This window comes from Cydia fagiglandana, chromosome 23 (assembly GCF_963556715.1).
Source record: "Cydia fagiglandana chromosome 23, ilCydFagi1.1, whole genome shotgun sequence".
In the NCBI taxonomy this organism is placed as follows: Eukaryota; Metazoa; Arthropoda; class Insecta; order Lepidoptera; family Tortricidae; genus Cydia; species Cydia fagiglandana.
In genome coordinates this window covers 4,248,772-4,276,484 of record NC_085954.1, presented here as the reverse complement: position 1 = coordinate 4,276,484, position 27,713 = coordinate 4,248,772, and the positions used below count along the sequence as shown (strand labels likewise).

The 27,713-nt window shown below is 39.1% G+C and overlaps 1 protein-coding gene and 1 non-coding gene across 3 annotated transcripts; both read right to left on the bottom strand.

Annotated features, from left to right (window-relative positions):
- Nucleotides 1-27,694, bottom strand: LOC134675871 (damage-control phosphatase ARMT1-like). 2 transcript variants are annotated; one of them, XM_063534197.1, is made up of 17 exons: nt 27,533-27,694; nt 19,919-19,994; nt 19,570-19,656; nt 17,832-17,962; nt 15,467-15,623; nt 14,678-14,818; nt 13,987-14,064; nt 12,581-12,655; nt 8,412-8,583; nt 6,959-7,044; nt 6,173-6,234; nt 5,425-5,495; nt 3,812-3,921; nt 2,858-3,035; nt 2,175-2,301; nt 1,421-1,541; nt 1-123 (listed from the first exon to the last, which is right to left on the bottom strand). In XM_063534197.1, the coding sequence occupies exons 1-16, from the start codon at nt 27,625-27,627 to the stop codon at nt 1,427-1,429; spliced, it is 1,761 nt and encodes a 586-aa protein (XP_063390267.1). In that variant the 5' UTR covers nt 27,628-27,694; the 3' UTR covers nt 1-123; nt 1,421-1,426. The 2 variants fall into 2 exon arrangements, with proteins under 2 accessions (XP_063390267.1, XP_063390266.1); XM_063534196.1 differs by lacking the exons at nt 12,581-12,655; nt 27,533-27,694 and adding an exon at nt 23,361-23,736 and having other exon boundaries at nt 2-123.
- On the bottom strand, nt 20,137-20,209 carry Trnak-uuu (transfer RNA lysine (anticodon UUU)). The gene has a single exon. It is a non-coding gene; the product is annotated as a tRNA-Lys (tRNA).
- Nucleotides 27,695-27,713: the final 19 nt, after the last annotated feature.

Below are 27,713 nucleotides of genomic sequence, written 5' to 3'. Positions count from 1 at the left end.
TTTATTTACAACATGGAATAGAATTAGAAGAGCCAAATAGAGATGAACTTGATTGATGTGAATAAAACTTCTATATATTGCACTGATTTGTATATAAAAAAACTGACTAGTATGAAGCAATATCTGAAACGAAAAAATAAATATCGTCAACCGGGGTGTATAGGGATAGCGGGGGTGCATAGGGATACAATCTGGAATCAAACTGACAATTTCGGTGTAGTCCCATTTGTCCCCTCCTATTCATATATATAGGCGCTGCATATTAATCATTTGCCAGATGTATGACTGCACGTGGGGCGGGAACAAATGGGAATATACCACAATTTCTTAACCTTTTGAATGCCAAGAACACCTAAAGTCGTCGTTACTAGTCGTGCCCACAGCGCCATGGATAACTAAAATGTATTCATCCTTACGTGTCTTATCATGTAAACAAACGTGACGTCAAAGTGACATTCCAACAATACGATTCATAGACAATCTAAAAGTAATGCCAGATGTTTTTGATGTTTCGCATAGACAATCTAGACATCGTAATGTCAGATGTTTTTGAGGTGATCCGTTACTGCGATTATTGACGAAAATCTTATTAGAAATGATATTTTTCAGTGGTTATTTGGTTGATTTCAATACTTTATAAGTTTCTTTAAGTATACAACAACATTTTTAAGTGATGATTATAGTGTAATTCCAGAGAAAAGTGTTATAATGTCTTCGAAAAGTGTTTGTTTACATGATAGGACCAGGAAGGGTGAATACACTTTATTAGGTGTAATGGCGGACGCTGTCAAAGTACGTAACCTTCACCAAAGACAATTTGAAATAGACATTAGACAGTTACTGTCATCGTAAATTATGTAGCTACAATACATTTACTGCCATCTTTCGACAGGAGATTAAAACTGTTAAAACGCCATTTGACTATAATCATTATTTTTTCACTGATATGTGGTAACTTGTTAACCCTTTACCAGGCTAAGGGATATATATTTCCCACATATGGCACTTCAAACATTTGTTCTATTTTCGAGCAGTAAGACTGACACTCAATTGTCAGTTTTGAACTGTCAGCCTGGTAAAGGGTTAAATATTAATACACGAGAGTAGGCTGAAGGTTATGGCGCCATCGCTCGAAAAGATTGCATCATACCTCTGGCCTATTATATAGTCGAGTAAATTTACAGTGGCTACATAATTTACTTTGACTATCCGTCTCTATACACTCTAGAGTCAGACCAGGAATAGTCTGCAGAAGATTTGATAGCCCACGCAGTGCAAGTGTTATTTTAAACGTCAAACTTCTATGAAACCATGACGTATAAATGACACTTGCTCTGCGCGGGCTATCAAATCCGCTGCAGCCTTTTTTTGGTCCGACTCTATTCTCTTTGCCTTCACATTTCGGATATAATAAGCTCACCCGAGATCACCAGAAGCGGTCTTGATCGGGACAGGTGAGGCCGAGACACTGGGCGCAGTAGAACTTGCACGGCCGGTCGGCCACCTTGAGGGGCTCTGCCTTCTGGCAGTACTGGATCACCCTGTAACACCACATTATTATACTATAGCTTTCTACACCATGTGTTTTTAACAAACTCATTGCCACCCATCCAAACGAGACGTCCGCGCCAGGCCACAACGATATCGTCATATAAAGCAATCCTACGATCCCGACTATCGGGTGGTCCGGCCTGGGAACAAAATCATAAAATACCCGATAGTCGGGTTTTCGGCACTGCATGTGTTAATACAATTGGTTGAGACGAGGCCACAGAATAAGTAATAGTAGGGACTAGGTAGGTACAGCAGGTTCACTCTCCAATAAAACGCGTCTACCTAATACGACGATATGCTAGGTGGCGCAAGCGCGAGCACAAAACACGTCATGTATTGTTTACCTTTTTTCTAATGCAAAAAAAAAAAACGAGGTAGGTATATACCGTAATAGTATAAAACCCTTTAAAATAACTTTCTGAAGAAACATAACTTTCTTTCTTTATTATTACATTATTTTTGTATAAGACTGTTTGTTGCCTTAATAAATAAATAAAAGTATATCTGCAACTACTTTTAAGTTATTTCGCTTTTACTGAACTGTGACGCGGTGAGAAAAGTTTATACTTTTACGGTACCTAATACCTATCCTTATTCTCTGGTAGATATTTGATTCTCACCCATAGTCGCCAGTCTGCATCCACTTAGGGTCGATCTTGAAGATTTGCTCCGCCTTGCCTTTCTTCAAGCCGCAGATCAGATCGCACTTGACCGTGCGGCACGCGATCAACGGTGCCGGTTGGAAGCCTGAAGAGTAATATACATAATAATACACATAAATAAATATTATAAGACATTTTACACAAATTGACTAAGCCTCACGGTAAGTTGTGTTGTGCATGGGTACCCAGACAACGATATGTATATAATATATAAATACTTAAATACATAGAAAACAACCACGACTCAGGAACAAATTTCTGTATCATCATACAAATAAATGCCCTTACTGGTATTCGAACCCAGGACCATCGGCTTCACAGGCAGGGTCACTACCCACTAGGCCAGACCGGTCGTCCATTAATTATAATTAAGGATTTAATTCGGAAAGCCTGCAATTATCTAATTATTGCCAGGATAAAGACGATAAATTAGCTTGGCCGGTCGAAGTATTTAGCAGATGGCGCCAGCATAGCTTGCCCTGCCAATCCCTAGAAATGTGTAAATTTTTTTTTAACGGAATTTTATGTCCTGGATGGACCTTTTAAGCCAAAGTTTTCGTTGATATTTTGCGGTACAGCCAGTAGTCGTATTTCTTCATTAAGTAAGGTTCCTTACTGACACTTAAAATAAGATATGATACCTTGTAGGGCTTGAAGCAGCGGTGTAGTAGGCGGAACATTCTTCTCTCCAAGCAGCTTCCTATAGTTCAGGTCGCCTTTGAATAGAACAGCCACAGCGTATTGCAGTTTGCGGTACAGCCAGTAGTCGTATTTCTTCATGTCTTTGAATACGTGGGGGGATGTCCAGAAGTCTTCACACTGAAAAATATTGTTAATGTATGGCTTGTGGATATGAATTTTAACTGTTAAACTGCATATAAATACGTAGAGCCGGCCGGTAGGTGCTAGAGGCCGGCTATCCGGACTTAATATCCCCAGTTTGGTCACTACTAATACAATACAAATACAATAAAGAGTATTGTAGTACCGTAGATGGTTGTTACTAATGTTCGTTTTAATGGTGTAAGAACTTTTGAGTGTTAATTTTGAACATGACTTGATGAACTGTAATTGTATCTCTAAAGAGCTGCGGCTAGAGTATCTGATTAGACTTCCATATAGAATTAGAAATAAAGTAAACAAATAAAAATCTAGAGTCAGGTCAAGCTAAAATTGAAATTAAGTTGGCAGCGATTTTGATAGAGCAGGCCGCGCAAGTATTATTTTTAACGTCAAACTTCTATGAAATTATGACCTCATGATTGATTTGTTATCTTGCACCGTGCTATCAATATCGCTGTTAATTTAGCTTGGTCTGGCTCTAAGCAATTTCACTGCGCATTTTGAACTTCAAAAAACTTCAATGTAATCCTTTTAATATTACATTTCTGACAGCCATATAGAGCATATAGTTGGTCTAGCAGATCTTGTCAGTAGAAAAAGGCGGCAAATTTGAAAAATGTAGACGCGAAGGGATATCATCTCATAGAAAATTTGAATTTCGCACCTTTTTCTACTGACATGATTTGCTTGACCATCTATATGTATTATCTTGTATAATTTACTACTCTGTGATATTTCGTGTAATAACGCACCGACACAACGAACACTCCATCGTTGTAGTACTGCTGGAACTTGTTGCCGAGCTGCTGGAGCTCCGCTGAGGACACGTTAGTGTCCGGTGGGGGTGCTTCGCCCTCCGCCACTGTAATACAATATGCGCATATAATTCACTGGCAGGGTCGCCATGTGAGGCGGGGATTAAGACAATAATAATGCGCGTCAAACGATACATGTGCAGCCTTATATATTCTAACACTGTATATGTGTGGGTAAGGCACACACTACAGGAGCATTCCATGAAATTTTCTACCGTTTGTCCTGTACAAACATGATTTTTTTTGAAAATTTGCAGGTATAAGAGTTTCCTTTTCTATGACAAATGGTCAAAAATATGCACAGAAAAATAATCGCCTGCTTTAAATGCCGAAAAAAAAGTCGCAACACAGGAAATAAAATGCGTTTGTACGGGACAGCCCGTGGAATGCTCCCACTACACCTTATAAAACAAAGTCCCCTGCCGCGTCTGCCTGTTTGTGTTTTTATGTTCGCGATAAACTCAAAAACTACTGTACGAATTTTCATGCGGTCTTCACCTATCAATAAAGTGATTCTTGAGGAAGGTTTAGGTGTGTAATTTGCTAACCCGTGCGAAGGGGCGAGTCGCTAGTATAAAATAAATAATGTTTTTAGCAAAACACGAAATTCAGCCCAATCTTTTTATTCAACAAGGTTCAATTTAAAAACAGGATTTTTATCTACGGTATACGTTACGATACGAGGCTACAATAGAATGGAATAAAATTTCAGGACGTTTCATCATCTTCGTCGCATTGTCCCAGCATTTTGCCACGGCTCATGGGGGCCTGGCATCCGCTTGGCAACTAATCCCAAGAATTGGCGTAGACACTAGTTTTGACGAAAGCGACTGCCATCTGACCAACAAATACTTAAATACATAGAAAACATACTGACTCAGGAACAAATATCTGTGCTCATCACACAAATAAATGCCCTTGCCGGCATTCGAACCCAGGACCATCAGGATCATCAGGGTCACTAACTCATTACCCGCTAGGCCAGACCGGTCGTCAAACCGTGGACCTTTTGGATGCCTTAACGCTGGCCTTTTATAACGGCAATAGTGTGAACTATACACCGTGTTTTTATTGAATTCCGTTAACTTCGGGGTATGGTTAAGAAAGTTTAAGAGAACTAAATGGCATAGTTAATTTAAAAAAAAAAATTTTTTTTTTGCTTTTTTTAAACAAAAAAAGAATTTAAAAAAGTAATTAAATGTAGCATATAGCGTTGTTGTAACACAGGCATTACATTTAACTCAACCAAACAAATGAAATCTGTGACATATCAATGTCATTTCGAACATCTATCGACCGAGATTGTACTTAAGTTTAGTAGCAAATGTATGAACTCATTCTAAACACTGATCAATATGTAAACAGGCCCTAAGGCAAGTGTACACGCTTGTAGAGGCCCTATAGGGAAAAAATAGATTGTTGATTATCTCCGAAATGGAGTTAATTAGAATATCGGTGTCTTTGAGAAAGTTACTTGATTTAAGCTCAGGAATGCACCCTTGAAATTAACGGAAATAAAAAAAAACACGGTGTAGAATGTGAATACTCACGCGGCTTCTTAGGCGGAGGCGGAGGCGCCGTCCTGCTGTACTGCGCGTTGCAACACATCTGGATCAGCTCTCTGAAATAATTACACACATCGTTTATATGCATTTAGACTACTTAATTAGGCCCACTTGCACCATCCCAATAACCCGGGGTTAAGCGGTTATACCGTTAACCCAGTGTCAAATTGTACTGGTAACCATGGTAACTTCAGGTTTAACCGCTTAACCCCGGGTTAGTGGAATGGTGCAAGTGGGCCTTAGTGTTCTAAAATGTAAATTAGTGTCCTAATGCTCTATTTTTAAAGAGCTATCAAAAAGGCTAATCGACTTCACTGGTGACCGAAGAGCTGGCAGCTTTCTCGCTCAACCTATAGCATCGCAATACAGCGGGGAAATGCTGCCAGCGTCCTCGACACCATGCCAAAGGGGCCCAATATCTTAGATGCATTTTAATTTTATCAAGTTTTTAGTTTTAATTTAGTTTTATTTTATAGATAAGTTAGTTTATTTTTCTATCGTAATGTATCTACCTGAAACTGAAAATAAACACAAATGTAAATATAACTCTAAATGTAAACACCCGTAAAATTTTAACAGCACCCCCTGTTAATTTAAAATAGGTGAGAACAATAGCTGGTGTATCATATTTTTTGTTTGATTATTAGTTAACTTTCATATACTTTGTGTACTATAAATTGCTTGCATGCACTTAATACAGTGCAATCTAAAAACAAAACACACATAGACTTACGTAAAGTCTTTCGGTGTAACATCTGAGACGAACCACGGTATTTTCTTCACGTAGAACCGTATCTGAAATACAAATAATAATTTAAATATGAATTAAGAAAACTAGAAAACAGTAGAGTTCACAATAGTTATTTACGATACAAGTGCGAAAAATAGGAAATTCGAAACGAGTGGCGATAAATTAAAACACGACCGAAGGGAGTATTTTAAATCGACACGAGTTGCGAATAACCTATTCGCACGTGTATCGTAAATAACTATTGTGAATTCTACTGTTTTCTAGTGCTATTTTCACTATATTCACAGTGCTATAGTCACGAAAAGTGCTATTTTGCGCACTAGTGCGGGAAAATAGGACCATAATGTACTGTAAACATCTTTTGTTTACAACTACAAACCTTACTTGTCCTATCATGTAAACAAACACTTCTCGAAGACATTATCACACTTCTCTGGAATTACACAATAATCATCACTTAAAATGTTGTTGTATACTTAAAGAAACTCACAAAGTATTGAAATCAAACACATAACCACGGAGGGCACGGAGAAATACAATTTCTAATAAGATTCCCATCAATAATCGCAGTAACGAACGAATCACATAAAAAAAATATTTACGATGTCTAGATTGTCTACGAGTATGAGTCGTATTATTGGAATTACACTTTGACGTCACGTCACGTTTGTTTACATGATAAGACAATTAAGGACGAATACAATTTAAAGGTGTTTATGAATTTGACCATACAGTTTAAAATAAAAAGAATTTTGTGATTGTTGTTACCTTATCTACAATATTCTGTTCAATCAACCAGGTCGCTAGACACAAGTCAGCGAACAACTCGAAACCAGCATTGTCACACACAATATCTGCAAATAGGTAATAGATCAAATCAAAAGGATTTTACGAACATACACAAATTTTAACGTTATTTGTTTAAGGATTTAGAAAATTAGAAATTGTAAAGTAGGGTAATTCGCCAGTAACTAAGCTGGACGCCCTATAAATATAATTCATTTTAGTATATGGTGACCAATTATTGAGCTGGCCAGTTGTTGAAACCTTATACTAAAATGAGATGATGTTTATTTATAGGTGAATCTTTCACGCGAAAAAAAAAACGTTAGAATTTTATCAATGCAATACCAGAGACAAGTGGCGGGAAAGAGGGGAGGCCTTTGCCCACAGACACACACTACTTACTTGGGACACACTAATAGGCTAACAAAAATAATGAAAAACCGGGCAAGTGCGAGTCGGACTCGCGCACGAAGGGTTCCGTACCATAATGCAAAAAAGGCAAAAAAAACCGGTCACCCATCCAAGTACTAACCCCGCCCGACGTTGCTTAACTTCGGTCAAAAATCACGTTTGTTGTATGGGAGCCCCACTTAAATCTTTATTTTATCCTGTTTTTAGTATTTGTTGTTATAGCGGCAACAGAAATACATCATCTGCGAAAATGTCAATTGTCTATCTATCACGGTTCGTGAGATACAGCCTGGTGACAGACGGACGGACTGACGGACAGCAGAGTCTTAGTAATAGGGTCCCGTTTTATCCTTTGGGTACGGAACCCTAAAAATACCAAAATAAAACGTTTTGTTGCGTGATGTCAGTATAAAATAAAGTTTTACCATCAATTTAGCGCAAATAAACAATCGAAAGTAGGTAGATAGATGTGCACATATTTATGTAGTCATAGTGTGTAATTACTTAATATAACGAAATTGTTTTTGTATGGAAAGCGAACCATCTTAAAGGGTTAATAATAGGCTACTTTCCTACTGGTCAAATCAGTTTCTTTTTTAGAACTGTCAAAACGATTTGCTAATATGGAATTTATATGAAAACGAATGTAGGCACGTCACGGTAAACCTACTTTTTATATTTCAATCCGATTGATTAAATACAAATTGTGTTTAAAAATAGCTGCTATCTATTAATGTATAAAATCTATTAATGTATCTAAATGTATCTATTAATGTGTAATGTTATGTTAAATTTAATGTATTATAAGGACCCATTTGCATGTTGTCAAAATCAGCTAAAAAGGCTTGGACATGTAACTCTATAACACCTTTATGTAAAACCCTTTTTATGTGCAAATAAATGATTATGATTATGTTTTTCTAATAATTATCTGGTGCTTTATTTCGTGCAAGGTTTGAAATAATTAAGTACAGGAAACATCCCTATGCTCATGTCGTAGTATCACAGGATTCACGGGTCTTACCAAACTGCACGGCGCTGGGCACCAGCACCTTGGCGGGGCACGGCACGGGGGGCGGCGGCGGCGCGGCGCCGGGCGCGGGCGGCGGCGGGGGAGGGGGGGGCTGCTTGCCCTTCCCCTTGCCCTTCTTGTTGGCCTTCTCCGCCGCCGCTTTGGCTAGAGCCTCTTTTTGTGCCTACAAGAAACAGCCCAAAAGGTACAGACAGATGTAGTTGCTCCATCGTATTTTCTCGGAAACGTTCTTTTTATACTTCAGTCGACGTCAGTACTTTTTATACCGAGACCGACTGAAATAGGGACCGTTGGAGGGTCTGCCATCTTATGGCTCGAATCGGAAACATAATATATGCACATGTACATTGTCAAAACAAGGGCTACCATCTACCGTTCTCGTCGGTACGTTTCCTTGTGCATAGTAAGTTCTGCCATCTTGTGGGCTACATCGGAAGCATAAACGACACATTTACGCCTCGCGCCAAAAATCTGACGACCTATGCTGCCCCTATAGTTCATGCACGGGACCTACAGTCGTACGTTTCCGTGAAGGAACGATGGAAAATAAATATGAACCACATCTGTATAAATTTCGACGAACGATACGTTTAGTTGCACTCCAAATTGACTCGACGCGGACATCGTTGAAAATCAGAACACCTAGTGTAAATTATATTTTCTCAAACATGCAATGAAATATTGATGTTATGTTCCTTATAATAGACTGCGAAGTATGACGTTTCAGGTGCGGCTAGGACAAAAGGTCGTTAATGGAATTTCATACACATCTTGCAGGCCTAGGCCGGCAAAGTCCTCTTTTTTAATTTTCATTTCACAGATATTTGTGACACAGCATCGTGGCATTTATCCATTAAAAAAACTAGAGGCAGAATTTGCTTTATGGTTCGTAATGACACTCTGCCACTACGCCTATAAAAAAAAAACAGAAAAACAATGTTTGCTATAATTTGCAGTTTTATTTGTATAAAATCAACATGAACTTAATAAATAATACATTCTATAATTTTATAATTTTAAATTATAAATTTAACTACACACATAAAAACATTTAAAATATTTCATCTAAACGTTAGCGGTAAAAAGGTCTACTCAAACACGCGTAGTTATATTTTTTTAATTGTTATGGAGGTAAAGTTGAAAAATATTCATTCTGTCTTATTGGATTTATGGTGCGTTGTTGATTTTTTGACTTTAATATGAGTGCCGACGAAATAATGAAATTAATATTAATTGTAATCGTAGGTGTTGGAATTGGCAGCGTAAGCAGAATTGATTTTAAATAACTTGCTGCCTCTGCCGCCAAGTCAAAGACGAAGTATGTATATGGTTGCTTATGGCAATTTTATTATTTGAGAAACTAAGAAAAATGGCTTACAGTTTGTAACATGGGTGTTTTAAAAGGGGGTAAAATAAATGATTGAAAAGCTCCGGCTTGTCTAAAATGGAAACAGCCATGTTAACAAAATAAAATAAAATCAAAAATAAAATAAAATAAACTAAATGGAAACCTTGCTGTAGGAACGCTAGGAGGAGAAACAATTAAACAAATTTATATCTAACAAACTTTATTAACCTAAAGTTATAGTGTAAAAGCTCAGTGGTAAAGTTGGGTCGCTTCACAGGTTCAAGTTATGAAGGTTTACACCAATTAATTAAATATAAAAAAAACTAAATTTCGAAATACCTAAGTTTTATGCACCAGAACTTTCAAAACTTTAAATTAAAAAAAACTATCTCTCTTCAATTACATTTTAAATTTGTAGCTGAGCGCAGATGCCCTACAAAATTCAAGGATGCCTTGGACCGACCTCAAAACAGCTGCTGGAACTGGAGCAGCGGGGAGTGACCTCTCCAATCCCCGGGAAGCTGGCTGCTGACCTGGTTGGAGCCGGCCAGTGCAGATGGAGTGGGACAGATCCCACAGCATTTTAGAAGTTCCAAACATCTTCAAAATAAATTTCAAAAGAAATCGAAAGCTTCTAGAAACATCCCGGCTCCTGCAAAGCGAGAAAAGGATATATTAGCCGATGCCCTTTATGGCCGCTAGAGAAGAAATGAAATAATTTGAAATTTAGCTCACCGCACTGGAAGCTGTTAGGACTTCTGGCGGAGCGCTCCCTTCCCTCGAGCAGGAGTCACCTCTGTAAAGAACCAATAACTGGTTAAGAACAAACCCACAATGTTTCGCGCCATTGTGGAATTGATCACAGCTAAATTCCATTTATACTTACTCAGTGGAACACACCGAAGGACTCTAACTGCTTCCACCATTTTGACCACCATGTCGAATGTGTGGTCTCACCACCAAATGGGGCTCATGCGAGCATGCGTCCCCGGAGGGGTCCACACATCAAATGTGCATGTCATCTCAGAATGATCTCCTCATATGTTGAGAACAAAAGGCCAAAAACAAAAGTAGGGTGCCAATCCCTGAAGACACAAATCCTTCGAAAATTCTGAACTGATTTATCTAGAGAACTCTTTCTTGAGCCTAAGAAATATATTTTATCATTAAATCTAATAATGTTTCATTTCAGAGCCACTGTGTAAGTCTGTAATTTCTATGTTTTGTTTTACATCAAAATTAATTTTTATCTAAAAAAAGTCATACCTAAATCATACAAAGTTTTCCTGGAGTGACAACATAAATATCTCAAGTTTTACTTATTTATACTTATATGACAACCCCGACAACAGATAAGCATCAAAAGGTGCATCGGAATGCAACAGATTATGCAAAGAAGTGCAATCAATCGAGTTAGTTTGGGATATTGTTAAAAACGTTGAAATAAGAAAAGGAATTCAACCCTAAAATATTAATTAAAAAACTAAGAAAATATCTACGTTACAAGTTTATTAGAAACAGTTTTGTGGCATATTTTAAATGAATGTATCTACAAATTCGTCAACACTGTGGAAATTATACTTATTTACTCCATGCATAAAGCAACGATGTATGTGAAACATGATATCAACATGAAAGACTATATCATACTATGTAAACTTATGTGACGAAAACGACAGTCAGACCGATACAAGGCGAAAAAATCAAAGATACATGAAAATATACGGGTAGTAAAAATGCACGACTCGTGTAAAACATACGCGTGATAATGATATAGGTACGTGTTGGTTATATTTTGGGTGTAGTTTACTTTTAGTTTTTTCTATAAATAAAACTTGGGTTTCGTGGATTTTTTATTTTATTTATTTCATTGCATGTTTGAGAAAAGCACTATACATACCTCGGCGGGAAATGGGGTTGCCCGCGCTCAGACCTATCCGGCCTCGCTTCGCTCGGCCGTCTATATGTCTTCGGCCGGCAACCCCTTTCGTCCCGGCCTCTGTAGTAATGTACTATTAATAGCGTGACGAGCGTACGCGTTTGCGTTATGTCTATTTTTGTATGGGATTTTGAACAGCGCGCCAAGCGGGACATTTTGGAAACTCAAAATCCCATACAAAATGACACTTCACGCAAACGCGTTCGTCACACTATCGAATGGAATTTACACTATAGGGGTACAGTCCGAAACGTACGAAAACGAATACGCTATATCACACACACTTCAAACTGTACCGTTTATCGTTATCATTATGGTTCAATTTGGAATGCACCCAAAGGTGCTACTCAGTTTTAAGTTCGGATTTTAACTATTCAAACTCTATAAGTTTAAATACAGCTAAACTTTAAGAATAACTTACATACGAATCGATAAACCTATGTACTTGTACGTTACAAATATATAGCTACTTTTATACTGTATCATTATAACGACTACTTAATTAGCCCACACCTTAATCTAATAATGAAAACTTGTACACTATTTTCAACTACCAATAATAATAATAAAAAATACTTGGACTTGACTGACAGTATAGAATTATTATATACATATTTCATTCTGGATAGCATACTGTCAAGTCAAGAAGGGCCTTACAGATCTAGTACATAACTGTTTTCCTTCGTAGTTTCTCGGAAACGTTCGTACATATATGTCATACTACTTCAGTCAACCTCAGTACTTTTTGTACCGAGACTGACTGAAATAGCAAGACACGTTCGTACGTTTTCGTGAAAATACGATGGAAAATAAATTATGCACTACATCTGAATTTTTATACCAAGTACTAAAAAAACATTAATAATATTAAACCTCGTCCATGCATATTCTTGATTTGTCAATCTTGGCCAACTTGTGGCAGCTGCACTTGGCTTTGAATACGGTGTTCTGAAATATTAACCTAAGTGTTTTCAAGCAGGGACTATAGCAGTGGTGGGCAAAGTACGGCCCGCGGGCCATCTTCGGACTGCGAATGGATTTTATACGGCCCACCGCCGGTCCTATGAAATAATTAGTACCTAAATAAATTTTGGCTACAATTCTGGCCCTCCACTTAAATTTCCTAAACTTTCTGGCCCCCCATGAAGATAGTTTGCTCACCACTGGACTATAGGGACCGTGCGCGTTGGAAGGTCTGCCATCTTGTGGCCTGAATCAGAAACATATGTGCACATGTACATTGCCAAAGCAAGTGCTACCATATACCGTTCTCGTCAGTACGTTTCCTTGTGCATAGTAGGTTCTGCCATCTTATGGGCTACATCGGAAGCATAAACGACACATTTACGCCTCGCGCCAAAAATCTGACTGCTCCTATGCTGCCCCCTATAGTTCATGCACGGGGACTATTCTGCCCTCCTATAGCCAAACAGCACTATCTCAAAAACAAATAATTTTTCACCTCAGCAGCTCGAACAAGGGTACTTTGCTTCTTAAAAACAGTGAGCAAAATGCGATTTTGCTCACTGAGTCATTTTGTCTCACCGAGACACCGAGTCACCGAGTGAGACATAATGAGTGAGCAAAATCGCATTTTGCTCACTGAGTGAGACAAAATGTCATTCAAGTGACCTTTATAGTCAAATGTAATTTCAAGATGCGGGGTCTAATACAAGTTCGATATACTTGGGTTCTATTATCTCTGTCCCTCTAGGTATGTTCTCACTGCTTAGGGTGAAAAATTTTGTGTACTACACTAGATCAAAGTTATTTACTTCTCGTGCGCTTTTGAATCCCTTACTACGCTCAAGATTCTAAATTAGATTCACTCGCTACGCTCGTGAATCTATTATAGAATCTTTCGCTTGCACGGGACTCAAAATAAGCACTCGAAGAAATATCAAACTTTGATCTCTTGTTGTACAAATAACTATTGAAAATGGAACTATCAGCTGTAGAAACTAAAGTATAAAAAACCGGGCAAGTCACCCATCCAAGTACTGACCCCGCCCGACGTTGCTTAACTTCGGTCAAAAATCACGTTTGTTGTATGGGAGACGGACGGACGGACGGACGGACGGACAGCAGAGTCTTAGTAATAGGGTCCCGTTTTACTCTTTGGGTACGGAACCCTAAAAAAAGGGACCTTTTTAGCATGGGAAGGGACGTTTTACAAATGGGGTAAGAAGCGATGGGGACATTTACATAGGCACCTACTCGTGATGGGACATTTTCGAGGACTTTTTGAGTTCATTATTAATTTTATTATGAATACGTACGTTGGCTATCTTGGTCCTGATGGCCTCTGCTTTATTCACCACCTGGTCAGCTATTTTCCCCGTGTCATCTGCCAGCAACTAAAAAAAGGGATATTATTTATAATCTATCTTTAGGTATTTAAATAAAAGTAAACAAAATCTACCCTCAAATGGCTCCTTAAGGTTGAGGGAAGATGAAAACATTATGATCAAATAATGTAGGTTAAAGTCAGGTCGTTCAGTGACTGATCCAGGCGGTTTTGTATTTGGTTGGTTAACCAATAAATGTTATAACTACCCGAAAATATACAAATTGTTTGTTTACTTTTATTTAAATACCTAATGATACAGACTATAGTGATCGTATTCGTAAGTCACATTGTCGTAATATTGTATATTGTTTGAAGGAAGTAAAATGTAAGATATAAGTGTATTTTTATTTATTTATTTACGAGTTTAATAAATCATTATTACTAAAAAAGATAAATAACGCAAAAAACGGACTTAGTGCCAATGGAACTCTACTGCAGCTGTTTTTGTCATTGGCTCCTTCCGACATCGTTTCCAAAGTACATGCACTGGCAGTCTGTGACGGTCCGCCAACGCGAACTCCCGATGATGCTCCTCGATACGGAGTGAAACGTGTCGAGCAATTTTTGACTTAAAATATAAGTGTACCCGTTATAATATATTTACGTGTAGTGTACCGTACCTTATCTTTAAAATCGATGACCATTTGGAAAGGGTCGACAGCGGGCATTTGAGAGGGGTCTGTTCCCTTTTCGCCAGACCCTAAGGACACAGGCTCGCCAACGGATAGTGAAAGGTCGCATTTATTGGACCACAGGCAGATCTGCGAACAAAACGTACCAATGTGTAAAAAACCGGACAAGTGCGAGTCGGACTCGCGCACGAAGGGTTCCGTACCATTACGCAAAAACGGCAAAAAAAACCACGTTTGTTGTATGGAAGCCCCACTACAATATTTATTATACTCTGTTTTTAGTATTTGTTTTTATAGCGGCTACAGAAATACATCATTTGTAAAAATTTCAACTGTCTAGCTATCACGGTTCATGAGATACAACCCAGTGAGTCTAAGTGACAGAGACGGACAGCGGAGTCTTAGTAATAGGGTCCCCTTTTTACCCTTTACTGGCACAAGAAAGAAATGATTGGCGATTTCTCCACCGACGGCTCGATTCGGAAAATAAATTAGATTTCTACTAGACTCCAACAAGTTACGATACGGATAATTTAAAGATATTTGTAAGATAGATATGTCAAATGTGACGTTTCCGCGATTCTGGAGGTCCTCTTGAACGATTTCGACAAGTTATGACTTAGATATACAAGTCAATCTAGTCGATATCTAATGTAGATCTAGTTGATCTCTATATCGTCTCAAGATCTTGTGATTATCTCGAAATCCGAATAGGCCTGCGACAAGAGCAAAGCTCTAAGTTATGATGATGATGACGGAACCCTAAAAATTACCTACCTTCAGTAAATTCATGAAGTCCTGTTTCCGTTTGTCCTTGTCACTGGGAGACAACCGGGGCATCAACTGCGTCGCGACCATGCACATAGCCTCCTTCCCGTCATGGAAGGCTTGTCTCTTCTGGTCGGCGAAGGGATCGAAGTCTTTTAGATTTGGACTGTAACAAAGATATTACATAATTTTTACCACAGTTATAATAATCGAGCAACACCGGCTTCCGACGCGTCGGCAGGACCAAAGCGATATCTTACCTTACAAATCGTTCTGCCATTTTTTGCGATGCCATGGCATTGAACAACAATATACCAATGAAGGACACTCAAGAGCAATTAAAACGGGTCCATTTTATGGATATTTCGTGACTTTGTACCATCGCCTACACTGCCAACTCCCTCTTCCTCGCGTTATCCCGGCATTTCGCCACGGCTCATGAGAGCCTGGGGTCCGTTTGACAACTAATCCCATGATTTGACGTAGGCACTAGTTTTTACGAAAGCGACTGCCATCTGACCTTCTAACCCAGAGGGTAAACTAGGCCTTATTGGGATTATTCCGGTTTACTCACGATGTTTTCCTTCACCGAAAAGCGACTGGTAAATATCAGATGATATTTCGTACATAAGTTCTGACAAACTCATTGGTACGAGCCGGGGTTTGAACCCGCGACCTCCAGATTGCAAGTCGCACGCTCTCACCGCTAGGCCACCAGCGCTTCCAACTGACAGCCTACACTGCCAACTGACAGTTCGTAAACCTTATTACAAACGGATTACAAAAGGCATAAGGTCCACCGATGGACAGTTAGAGTGTTCCTGTTTGAACGGACGTGATGTCATAAAAGGATGTTTCTTTTTCTACTTACATCAGCTCGCAGCCCTCTCTGAGTCTCCTATACACGTTACATTCTGCGAAAACCATATGCCTGTGAAGCATGTGTTCGCTTGCCGCGAGTCGAGCCGCTCGTTCCATTGCCTGTGTGCACGATGGTGAGAGGTCAGAGTTCAACTTACATCAGCTCGCAGCCCTCTCTGTCTCCTTTACACGTAACATTCTGCGAAAACCATATGCCTGTGAAGTATATGTTCGCTTGCCGCGAGTCGAGTCGCTCGTTCCATTGCCTGTGTGCACGATGGTGAGTATAAGGTCAGAGTTCAACTTACATCAGCTCACAGCCCTCTCTGAGTCTCCTATACACGTAACATTCAGCGAAAACCATATGCCTGTGAAGTATGTATTCGCAAGCCGCGAGTCGCGCCGCTCGTTCCATTGCCTGTGTGTTCACGATGGTGAGAGGTCAGAGTTCAACTTACATCAGCTCACAGCCCTCTCTGAGTCTCCTATACACGTAACATTCAGCGAAAACCATATGCCTGTGAAGTATGTATTCGCAAGCCGCGAGTCGCGCCGCTCGTTCCATTGCCTGTGTGTTCACGATGGTGAGAGGTCAGAGTTCAACTTACATCAGCTCGTAGCCCTCTCTGAGTCTCCTATACACGTAACATTCTGCGAAAACCCATACGTCAGTGAAGTATGTGTTCGCAAGCCGCGAGTCGAGCCGCTCGTTCCATTGCCTGTGTGTTCACGATGGTGTGAGGTCAGGGTTCAACTTACATCAGCTCGCAGCCCTCTCTGAGTCTCCTATACACGTAACATTCTGCGAAAACCCATACGTCTGTGAAGTATGTGTTCGCTTGCCGCGAGTCGAGCCGCTCGTTCCATTGCCTGTGTGTTCACGATGGTGAGAGGTCAGGGTTCAACTTACATCAGCTCGCAGCCCTCTCTGAGTCTCCTATACACGTAACATTCTGCGAAAAACCATACGTCAGTGAAGTATGTGTTCGCAAGCCGCGAGTCGAGCCGCTCGTTCCATTGCCTGTGTGTTCACGATGGTGAGAGGTCAGAGTTCAACTTACATCAGCTCGCAGCCCTCTCTGAGTCTCCTATACACGTAACATTCTGCGAAAACCCATACGTCTGTGAAGTATGTGTTCGCTTGCCGCGAGTCGAGCCGCTCGTTCCATTGCCTGTGTGTTCACGATGGTGAGAGGTCAGAGTTCAACTTACATCAGCTCGCAGCCCTCTCTGAGTCTCCTATACACGTAACATTCTGCGAAAACCCATACGTCAGTGAAGTATGTGTTCGCTTACCGCGAGTCGAGCCGCTCGTTCCATTGCCTGTGTGTTCACGATGGTGAGAGGTCAGAGTTCAACTTACATCAGCTCACAGCCCTCTCTGAGTCTCTTATACACGTAACATTCTGCGAAAACCATATGCCTGTGAAGTATGTGTTCGCTTGCCGCGAGTCGAGCCGCTCGTTCCATTGCCTGTGTGTTCACGATGGTGAGAGGTCAGAGTTCAACTTACATCAGCTCGCAGCCCTCTCTGAGTCTCCTATACACGTAGCATTCTGCGAAAACCCATACGTCAGTGAAGTATGTGTTCGCTTGCCGCGAGTCAAGCCACTCGTTCCATCGCTTGGCCTCCTCTGAGTCCACCTGAAAAGAAAAAAGTTTAACTGACACTAACTGACAGATCAAAAACCGGCCAAGTGCAAGTCGGACTCGGGCACGAAGGGTTCCGTACCGTTAAGCAAAAAACGGCAAAAATATCACATTTATGGTACGGGAGCTGTTTTTAGTATTTGTTGTTGTAGCGGCAACAGAAATACATAATCTGTGAAAATTTCAACTGCCTAGCACGGTTCATGAGATACAGCCTGGCGACAGACAGACAGACGGAAAGACAGACAGACAGACGTACAGCGGATTCTTAGTAATAGGGTACCGTTTTTAGCCTTTTGGTACGGAACCCTAAAAATGGCAATCGAATATCAGTCTTACTGATCGAGAAACGAGAATAGAAAACATGTTTGAAGTGCCGTGGGAAATATATACCTATCCCTAAGCTTATAAAGGGTTAAGGCAGCGGGCCTACCACATTTATTTGCAGTTTATCGCTCTTGCATATAGTGTGAATCAAACGATCTGAGCTAGTTTACTCAAAAAGTCTCAAGAATACAATACCATTGAGTGGTAAACCACAAATTAGGATAATCACCTCGTAGTAAAAGCAGATTATAACCGCCTTGAAATCTTGGTATAGATTAACGACTCTATTTCCTTAAACAATAGACTACAAAATACACTAACTAAATAATGGCTAACCTAACTTTCTTTGCATTTAACGACCATCGACACTAAAAAAGAATGCACACTTTCCAAAAGATTGAATATGATATTATCTTTTTAGACCATTTTAACCCCATTCAACAAGAAATAAGGTTTGAAATTCAATATACAAGCAATGTACTTCTAACTTATTTTGTAAGTAAATTGGTTGGCGCCTACGAGAACAAAAGCAGATAATAGGATTGTAATAAAACAATGCCATTGGCCCATTGTTAGTACAGGTAAGTGAACAAGCTCAGTTAATTTTTTTTTATCTATACCTATATATTCGAGTGATTTTGATTATCATATATCATATATCAGTAAGTTTAGCACGAGTGCGCAGCGACAGTATCTCACAGCCGAAATTGACTGTCGTCCTGTATCTCTAATCTCTACACCTCGAAATTGGCAGACTCCAGGAACAATAATGACTCATATACGATTATTTACATTATTTTGCTTTCATAAGTAATAGTTACTGATTTTTAATTAAAAGACACTTCAAGCGCATCGTCTCCGCTGGCTTGGCCATCTCGAAAGGATGGGTGAAGATCGGGCAGTCAAAAGGGCCTACTTGGGTCGACCAACTGGGCACCGTCCTGTTGGTCGTCCTAAATACCGTTGGGCAAATATAGTGGAGGCAGATCTCCGTGAGCTCGGCGTCGGCGAAAGCTGGCGGGATACCGCTCTGGACCGATCAAAGTGGCGTGCTCTTGTGTTGGAGGCCAAGACTCATTTTGGGTCACCGCGCCAACAAAGTAAGTAAGTAAGTAAGTCAAGATCGCGTAGTCTTTTCTAATGCTTAAAAAAAAGAAATATAAATATGTACTTACTACAAAATTAGTGAGGAGTAAAGACTATAAAACAAAATGTAATCATACATTCTTAATTTTTGTAGCGCCATCTACAAATAAATAAATAAGAATAATTACCTCGAATTTGGAATATTTCTTGTTGGTGACTATTTCATTTTTGAGTTTGGCTACGTATTCTATCAGTTTTCTTGAGTCTGGGTCACCCTGAAAAAACACCAACTATTTTAGTGATGATAAAAAAAACTGAACACTAATTTCACGGTTCTCAACTTAAAATGGAATATAATTTAACAGGTTTTTTGGGACATACTTAGTAGAAATATTAAAAACCAATTCATATCATGTCTCCTATCCTATGAAATTAATGATAAGTACCAATAAAAATGAAGAAAAAAATCGCAATATACAAACATATTTTCTATATTTGGTCCTATTATCTGGAATAAAAAGTAAAATAAAAACTTACCCTTTTTGATAAACCATCTATAACTTTGGTCAGAATTACTGGAATTCTCTCTTTCATAGAATAATATGCAAAACTCCTGTAACAAAATAAGAAATATAATTTAAATAACATATTTTTTTTTTTATTAACGTAATCTGAATAATAATAGAATTGGACAAATATAAATAAAAAAACGAGTAAAAAAATAAAAACGTAAAATAAAAAAATAAAAAGAGCGCCGCCCGAACAGGGACTTGAACCCTGGACCCTTGGATTAAAAGTCCAATGCTCTACCGACTGAGCTATCCGGGCTCTGGCGATGACGACGAAATTACCGTTGACCTTACGTAATTGACTTAGCTGCGAATCATCGACTAGGAATTGATAAGCTCATTTGTACCTTGTCTACTCGCTAATAAAGTCGAAGTTTATTTTGCATCAGCAAAGCCAGCAGCAGCATGGTACTGGCGTGATATTTGAACAACGGAATGTTACAAGAGAAACATTGAACCATTCTCTTTTTTAGAGTTCCGTACCAAATAAGGAAAAAACGGAACCCTTATAGGATCACTTGTGCCGCTTGTGCGTCTGTCTGTCTGTCCATCCGTCACATTTTCTAGGAAACTACTGGACTAGGGAATGCAATCCCGCATGAGGAACTCAATCCCGGTATTCCGCGGGATTGCCATTTTATGTCCCGCGGGATCCCGGTATTTACGGGATCCCGCAAGTTAGTATACAATTTTACGAATTAGTACTAAATATGAAGGTTGAAAACAAAAAGTAAACTAAAATTAGAAATAGTACATTTTGTATTAAAAGAATACGGTATAATGACAGTAATCAAGAATTTAAGAACGTGTGTAAAGGCTTAATTAACGCGATTTCGTAAGTCCTGTACCACTCGTGGCACACACAATGTTTTTCATCACACCTGTGAGGAAAAAAGAGGGAAAACAATAAAAAATCTGCCTAATTTCGGACGTACCTACATAACAAAATTCCCTGGGTACAAATTTAAGATTTACGGAGCGCGTCGCCTACGTAAAATAACACCTTTTACGAGTAAGTGTGATGAAATAAATAGACAAATTCGGGTAAAATGCTCTTCCGTGTCATTACCCCTTTCCTCCATAGATGCATTTAGGCTCCGTGAAGAATTTTCGCCAGTAGGCACGTGCCCGAGCCTGTGTTCCTTGTAGTAACACGTAAGAACCACGTCGCTCTTCGATCCCGCAAATCCCGCGGGATCCCGCTTAATTTACGAGCGGGATTAATCCCGCAAATTGCATGCGGGATCCCGGTATTTCGGGATCCCGGTATCCCGGTATTGCATTCCCTATACTGGACCAATTAAGTTGAAATTTGGTACACATATGTATATTAGTGTCCCAAAGATGAACATGTAACGTAAACAAATGAATTTTAAACATGGGGGCCACTTTTGGAGGGTAAATGAGAAAGTTGACAAATAAAGGTTTAAACTATACTGCAAAACGTAATTCAAGACCAAAAAAAGTATGACAATGTTGCCACTGCAATAATTTGTTTGTAAAATTATAAATTCCTTTTGATAAATAATCACGCTAAGATAATTTATTCATTAGTAATTTTAATCCTACTATTTAAAAAAGTACTTTTACTTACTTATTTGTACATAAATACAAGACGCGCTAGTAAAAAAGTGGCAACATTTCTTACTTTTTTTGGTCTTGAATTACGTTTTGCAGAATATATCGTGTTACATATCAAATGAAAGAGCTCATTTTGAGAATTTCAAATACAATAGCCAAAAAATGACCATTCCATATACGTCAGGTTATTGTCGGCGTGTATATTTGTATGGAAACGTCACAATAGCATTAGATAAAGCATGGAAAATGCTATAAATTAATCTAGACTGTTGATTTATAGATGAATAGAAACATATGTACATAAGACCCTCGATGACAACTAGGATTGAATGTAATTGTATCATTAAACTAATAATAAAGATAATAGAACTGGTTTAACCTCGTGCCGCCCACCATACAAAATTATAGTCAAGGAAATTAGAATCTTGTTGTATTTTCAATTGGGTTCATTTTCATTTGTTCGAAAATTTTACGAGACAAATGAAATGCTACCTACTTTATTTTTAATTAAGGTTGACATTCCATCGAAACTGAGTGTACATCCTAATGTACATTGGGCGGCACGAGGTTAAGCTGACTTAGCTGACATTACATGGCATGTTTGTGTCAAACAATCATATTTTATGACGTTAATAAATAAATATAAATATTATAGGGACATTCTTATACAAATTGACTTACTCCCACAGTAAGCTTAAGAAGGCTTGCTTGTGTTGTGGATTCTCAGACAACTCGTCAAAATGTCCATATAATGCTATGCAGCCAATTGTTCACAGAATCTGTGTAATTATTTTCCATAAATATGATGGCATACTTTCCATCATATTTTCATGGAAACATACAAACATGTCTTTCTATTTCAGTCAGTCTTGGTACAAAAAGTACTGATGTTCACTGAAGTAGCATGACAAATACGAATGTTTACGAGAAAGTAAGATGGAAAACAATTATACATCTGTACATATATAAAATAATATGCTTCGTCCCATAGAACATTGTTTTTGTTTCTGCTCATAGTCCTGGTTGCAATGGAAGGTGAAAGGTATTACACCATTTTGGATTTTACGGGCCTATAAATCCCGGTCTTTTGATAGGCTTGCATGGGGATATCGATCCAACATGTAGATGCCTTTTGGAGAACTTTAATGTCATGTAGAACGCCTGCTGGGACCCATTCACAGGCGCAACAATAGACACCCATGAACAGGTCTCAGCAGGCATTGGGACTATTGTAGAAAAAGTGAATACTAGTGAAAAGTATACTGGACTATGGATTGAAGTTTGGGTGGATAATTTAGGTATTGCAAAGACATCCGGACACCTGACAGAGCATGTAATGTTAGTACACTTTATAGAGGCAGGTGGTGACTGGTAGATGGGCCCCTGAAACTGCATTTCTAACACTTTTTTAGAAAAATTTAAGGAGCATTTAGATCATTATTTTGATAAGGTTTACTGTTGCATTCTAAATTACGTAAAATAGTTAAGCGGTTAAAAACTAAGCACATGCTTCCAATAAGAATTTGATGCTTTTTAATAAGAATATGACAAAACCATGATGTGATAGAACAGGGGTGTCCAAATTCTGGCTCGCAGGCCAAATCCAGCCCGCGACGGTTTCCAATTCAGTCCACTGACCAAGCATGTGACCACTGTCCGGCCCGTGGGAACCAGGCTCCAGGGGTTCAGCATTCATTGAGAGTGGAACTGTTCCTAACAGCATCAACTAGACACCCTTGCACGGCGCAAAAGTTGGCGGGCAAACGGTTCGGCGCGAAAGTTTAAAAAAACGCGTAAAGGCGTAAAAAATAATTTCCGAAAATACTAACTTTTTAAAAGTGCCCTGTAACTCTATGTTGATCGGAGTCGTAGAATCGATAAATGGCTCCGGTCTTTTAACCTGGATAAACGGCCCGCCGTAGATGAAGACCGGGTCTTGGCAGGTCTCATAGTAATTATCAACATAGGGTTCGGCGACGTTACTTCCAGCTGATTTCACACTTTGCTTCGATGATTTTGAGGTTTTATCTGCGGACTTCAAGCTTGTAGCAGATGCTTTGGAGGATTTTTCGCTCATTTTTTATTTTTACACTTTTAATTTACGCCATAACCAAATAGATGTGCACTGCTATTGAATTTTGTTTTGTGATTGAGAATTGAGAAAATCAGTGTGAATTTTATAGTGACATTTTCGTTTTGTTGACAATTTTGACATTGACGTGACATTCAATTCAATCGAATAAGCGTTTACGGAGATCGGTAGCGACCGTAGTTAAAAATAATTTGGCCAAGTCCGAGATAGCTCGAGGCATTTAGTGTTCCGTACGGCTACCATCAGTTTGGCATTGACATAAACGATATCGTGAACGTAATTTACTTCCTATAGGTATATCTCTTTCGCACTAATATATCAGTACGAGCGAGATGCATAGAAAGTAAATTACGTTCACGCCCACGGTAGCGTTTATGTCAATGCCAAACTGATGGTAGCCGCACCGCTCGCATCATTACATTTTACTGAGGTTGTTTGCCTGTTTTTAGGATACCGTATTCAACTACACACACAGAACAATAGTACAAAGTGTCTAAGTGCGAAGGCCGAAGGCCGAGCTTTAGCAAAATGTCATCGCTTTAGCACAGAGCAATAGTACAAGTGTCTAAATGTGAAGGCCAAAGGCCGACCTCCGCGTAGCCCGAAGGCCCGAAGCGTCCAGGATGTCAGTGCTTTAATACAGAACAATAGTACAAGTGTCTAAATGCGAAAGCCGAAGGCCGAGCTCCGCGTAGGGCCGAAGGCCCGAAGCGTCCAGGATGTTAGTACTTAAACACAGAACAATAGTACAAGTATCTAAATGCGAAGGCCGAAGGCCGAGCTCCGCGTAGGGCCGAAGGCCCGAAGCGTCCAGGCTGTCAGTTCTGTGTATAACCACTGACATCTTGCAGGCTTCAGGCCTTCGGCCCTACGCAGAGCTCGGCCTCCAGCCTTCGCATTTAGACACTTGTATTAATTACCTGTGTTTAGAACTGACCTCCTGGATGCTTCGGGCTTTCGGCCCAATGCGACTTCAGCCTTTGGATCTTGCGACTTAGACACTTATACTTAAAAATACTTGGAAAAGTTACGGGAGGCGCGCGTCTGTCGGACGCTTTGGATCTTCGAATCGCTCCTTCGGCCTTTGCATTTAGTTAGATTCTTGTACTATTGCTTTGTGTTTGAATACCGAAGTCGAGCATCTCGCGAATGCTTGATGTATTATAATAATTTAGAGTAAGGCCAAGCGCGCACCACGATTTTTTGTCCTGCGATAATTTTGTCGCAGAAATGCAACGTATGTGTTTATATGTTAGTGCGCGCATATGCGACAAAAAAATCGCAGCGATTTTAAAATTGTGATTTGTCACATTTTTCCGCGATTGTTCGCGACGCGATTGTCGCAAAGTGAATTGCAGCATGCGGAGTTGTATGGCCCCGCGCGCACTATGATAATAAAATCGCACCCCGGCCGGACCTCAGTCGGCATTTCGCTCTCCAAACCCCAACATCATCTCAAAATGAGACGCTAGATGTTGACCATTTAATTATGGAAATAGACGGGGATCACCTTTGTGTTATAAATGCTCAAAGTCATACAGGAATCGCATATTAAAGACACGTTTCATGACAAGCGACTGGTACGAAATCCATGTTGAGAATGAACAAATCGTCGACTTTTTCATCGCAGTGCGCGCAGTGAATTTTCTGCGATATATTACAGCGCGATTCTAAAATCGTGTCGCAAAAATTAATATCGTGGTGCGCGCTTGGCCTATAATACCTTAAATGTATACTCCTTCAATTTGAATTTAGAACTCATTATTATTTTTTATTTGATTTTGTTTCAAGTTCTATGCCATATATATAGACTTTAATATTATTTAGAACTGCTAAGAAACAAGATCGGCTTACCTTAAATATTTCGTCAATTTTACCTTTGTTTCTAAAAACTGTGATATTTAACTGTCATATTCATATACTATTAATGTCTTCCAAAATTATTTTCTCGTAACAGGACTGAGGGGCGCTACCGCGAAAACCGAAATTCGCAATTTGCGGGGATCTTTCTCTTTTACTCCAATGAAGGCGTAATTAGAGTGACAGAGAAAAATGCTCGCAATTTGCGAACTTCTATTTTCGCGGTTATAGCCCTGAATCTTGTTGCTCACCGATCCGTTCAAAAATATACATAAGTACTGAATATAATTAATAGATATTATAGTTATACAATTAATACAGAAATGTAATGGTACTTAATGAAAAGGAATATTGTGTATATTGTTTCGACGAATCAGATACCCTCAATAAAATCTATACATGAGGCCAAAGCTGTTCATAAATATTAAATGACTTTATTATCTCTATACGCCTTACTAACTCTATGTGTCCTATTGTGGAAAAAAAAAACACAACGACAGTCAAGAACGGAATTCTTAATTTGAATTTTTCACATTTTTGAGATGCCTAGTCCATTGGTTGGAAAGCCCGTTCGAAATTTAAACTTATTTGCAATATAATAAGGTCGTATTTTGTAGATCTCTCTCATACTTATAGTAGGCTATTGAGATAAAATTAAATATCCCACAAAAATAAGCAAGCAGAATTAAACTTTATGTCAAAGACATAAGTCATAAATTTCAATGCCAAAGTTTTAACTAAGGATGTTTCTCGCCTAATATGAATTGACCAGTGTAAGCATCAGTTAGCTAGCCCTAAGCAACCAAAGGTCAAGCTGCAGTTGAAAAACTAATAAAGATAACGTTAAGCTGATAATTTTCCCGCCGTCTCCATGCTTCTTTAAGTTGGGTATTGACTGGTCAGCTGCCTGTTAGCTATAGTTTTCGCGAAAATCGCCAGGACAGAGGTGAAAATTTTTGTATGAAAACTTGCAACTTTAAATGCATTTTTTGACGAAACTATTGCAGTCTAAAATGAAGTCAAAATCAGTCCATCGACTCAATTTTTTGCAAGCTTTCTAATGGTACCCCACACGATTCTTACAAATGAAAAAAGTTTCAGCCTACCCCTCTCAACCCCCTAAATTTCCCCCTTTAATAAGAAATAAGCAGTTTTGACTTATTTACAATATGAGTGGTGGTAATTGCTATAACTGTTCCAAATTTTAGGTATCTATGTCAAACGGTCTCTGAGAAAAATGTATTTAACTGATTTGCAAGACCGAAGTGATCCCATGAGTGTTCCGTAAACAAAGTTTTGTACGGAACACTAATTAGTGACAGTTTTGTTTTAGCGTTGGAACCATGTTGGAACGTTATAGAATAATATAGTCTGGGAAACACATTTTGTCAGTAAGTAAGAACAAAGAATACACTCATCCCTTTTTTTGGGTGCTAGTACTAGCGTTTAAGACAAAGACAGTATGATCCGATCTGTTTCAAATGTGAAAGTTTTTTGCCAAACTATAAAAAACCAAGGATTGAACTACTCTGGTATATTTGCTAATTTACGAGGGACGCAGTTGTCTCATGAGGGAGCCAGCGATATTGTTATTTCGTTCCACCTCATACCCGTTTGCCAAATATGTCTACAACCATACAAACCGGATACACGGATCAACTTTTTGATAGCGGTGATAGTAAGTACCAAAGAGTAAAGTAAGTATAATAGGTACGTAGGTACGATGGCAGATTTTTCATGTATTAACCTCTAGCCGCCCAGAGACCTATAAAAAGGTCTCCTGTTCCATTCTAATTTGAACTTTGTGTCGACAAAATAAAATTTAATTTTGCTTGGCAAGGTTTGACGTATGGGCGGCTAGAGGTTAAAACATCTATCCCTTTCCAAGCTAATGTGTGCGCATGAGAGAGAGAGACCCGTGCAAGCTGTAGATCTATAGTTGGTCAAGCAGATCTTGTCAGTAGAAAAAGGCGGCATATTTAATAAATTTAGGCGCCTTTTTCTACTGACAAGATCTGCTTGACCAACTATAATAAGAAATTCACTTACATGCCATATATCCCGCACATATCAACACATCTCGGCGTCACAATCTTCATTACAGGCAAATTCACCGTGTCCACCGGCCAATCATAGGCCGCCATTTTGCAAAAAGAACTAAAACTTATTACTTTTTAAATAACGTCCGTGTTATGCCGAAGAAAATAAACATGTGAACGTGAATCCGTTT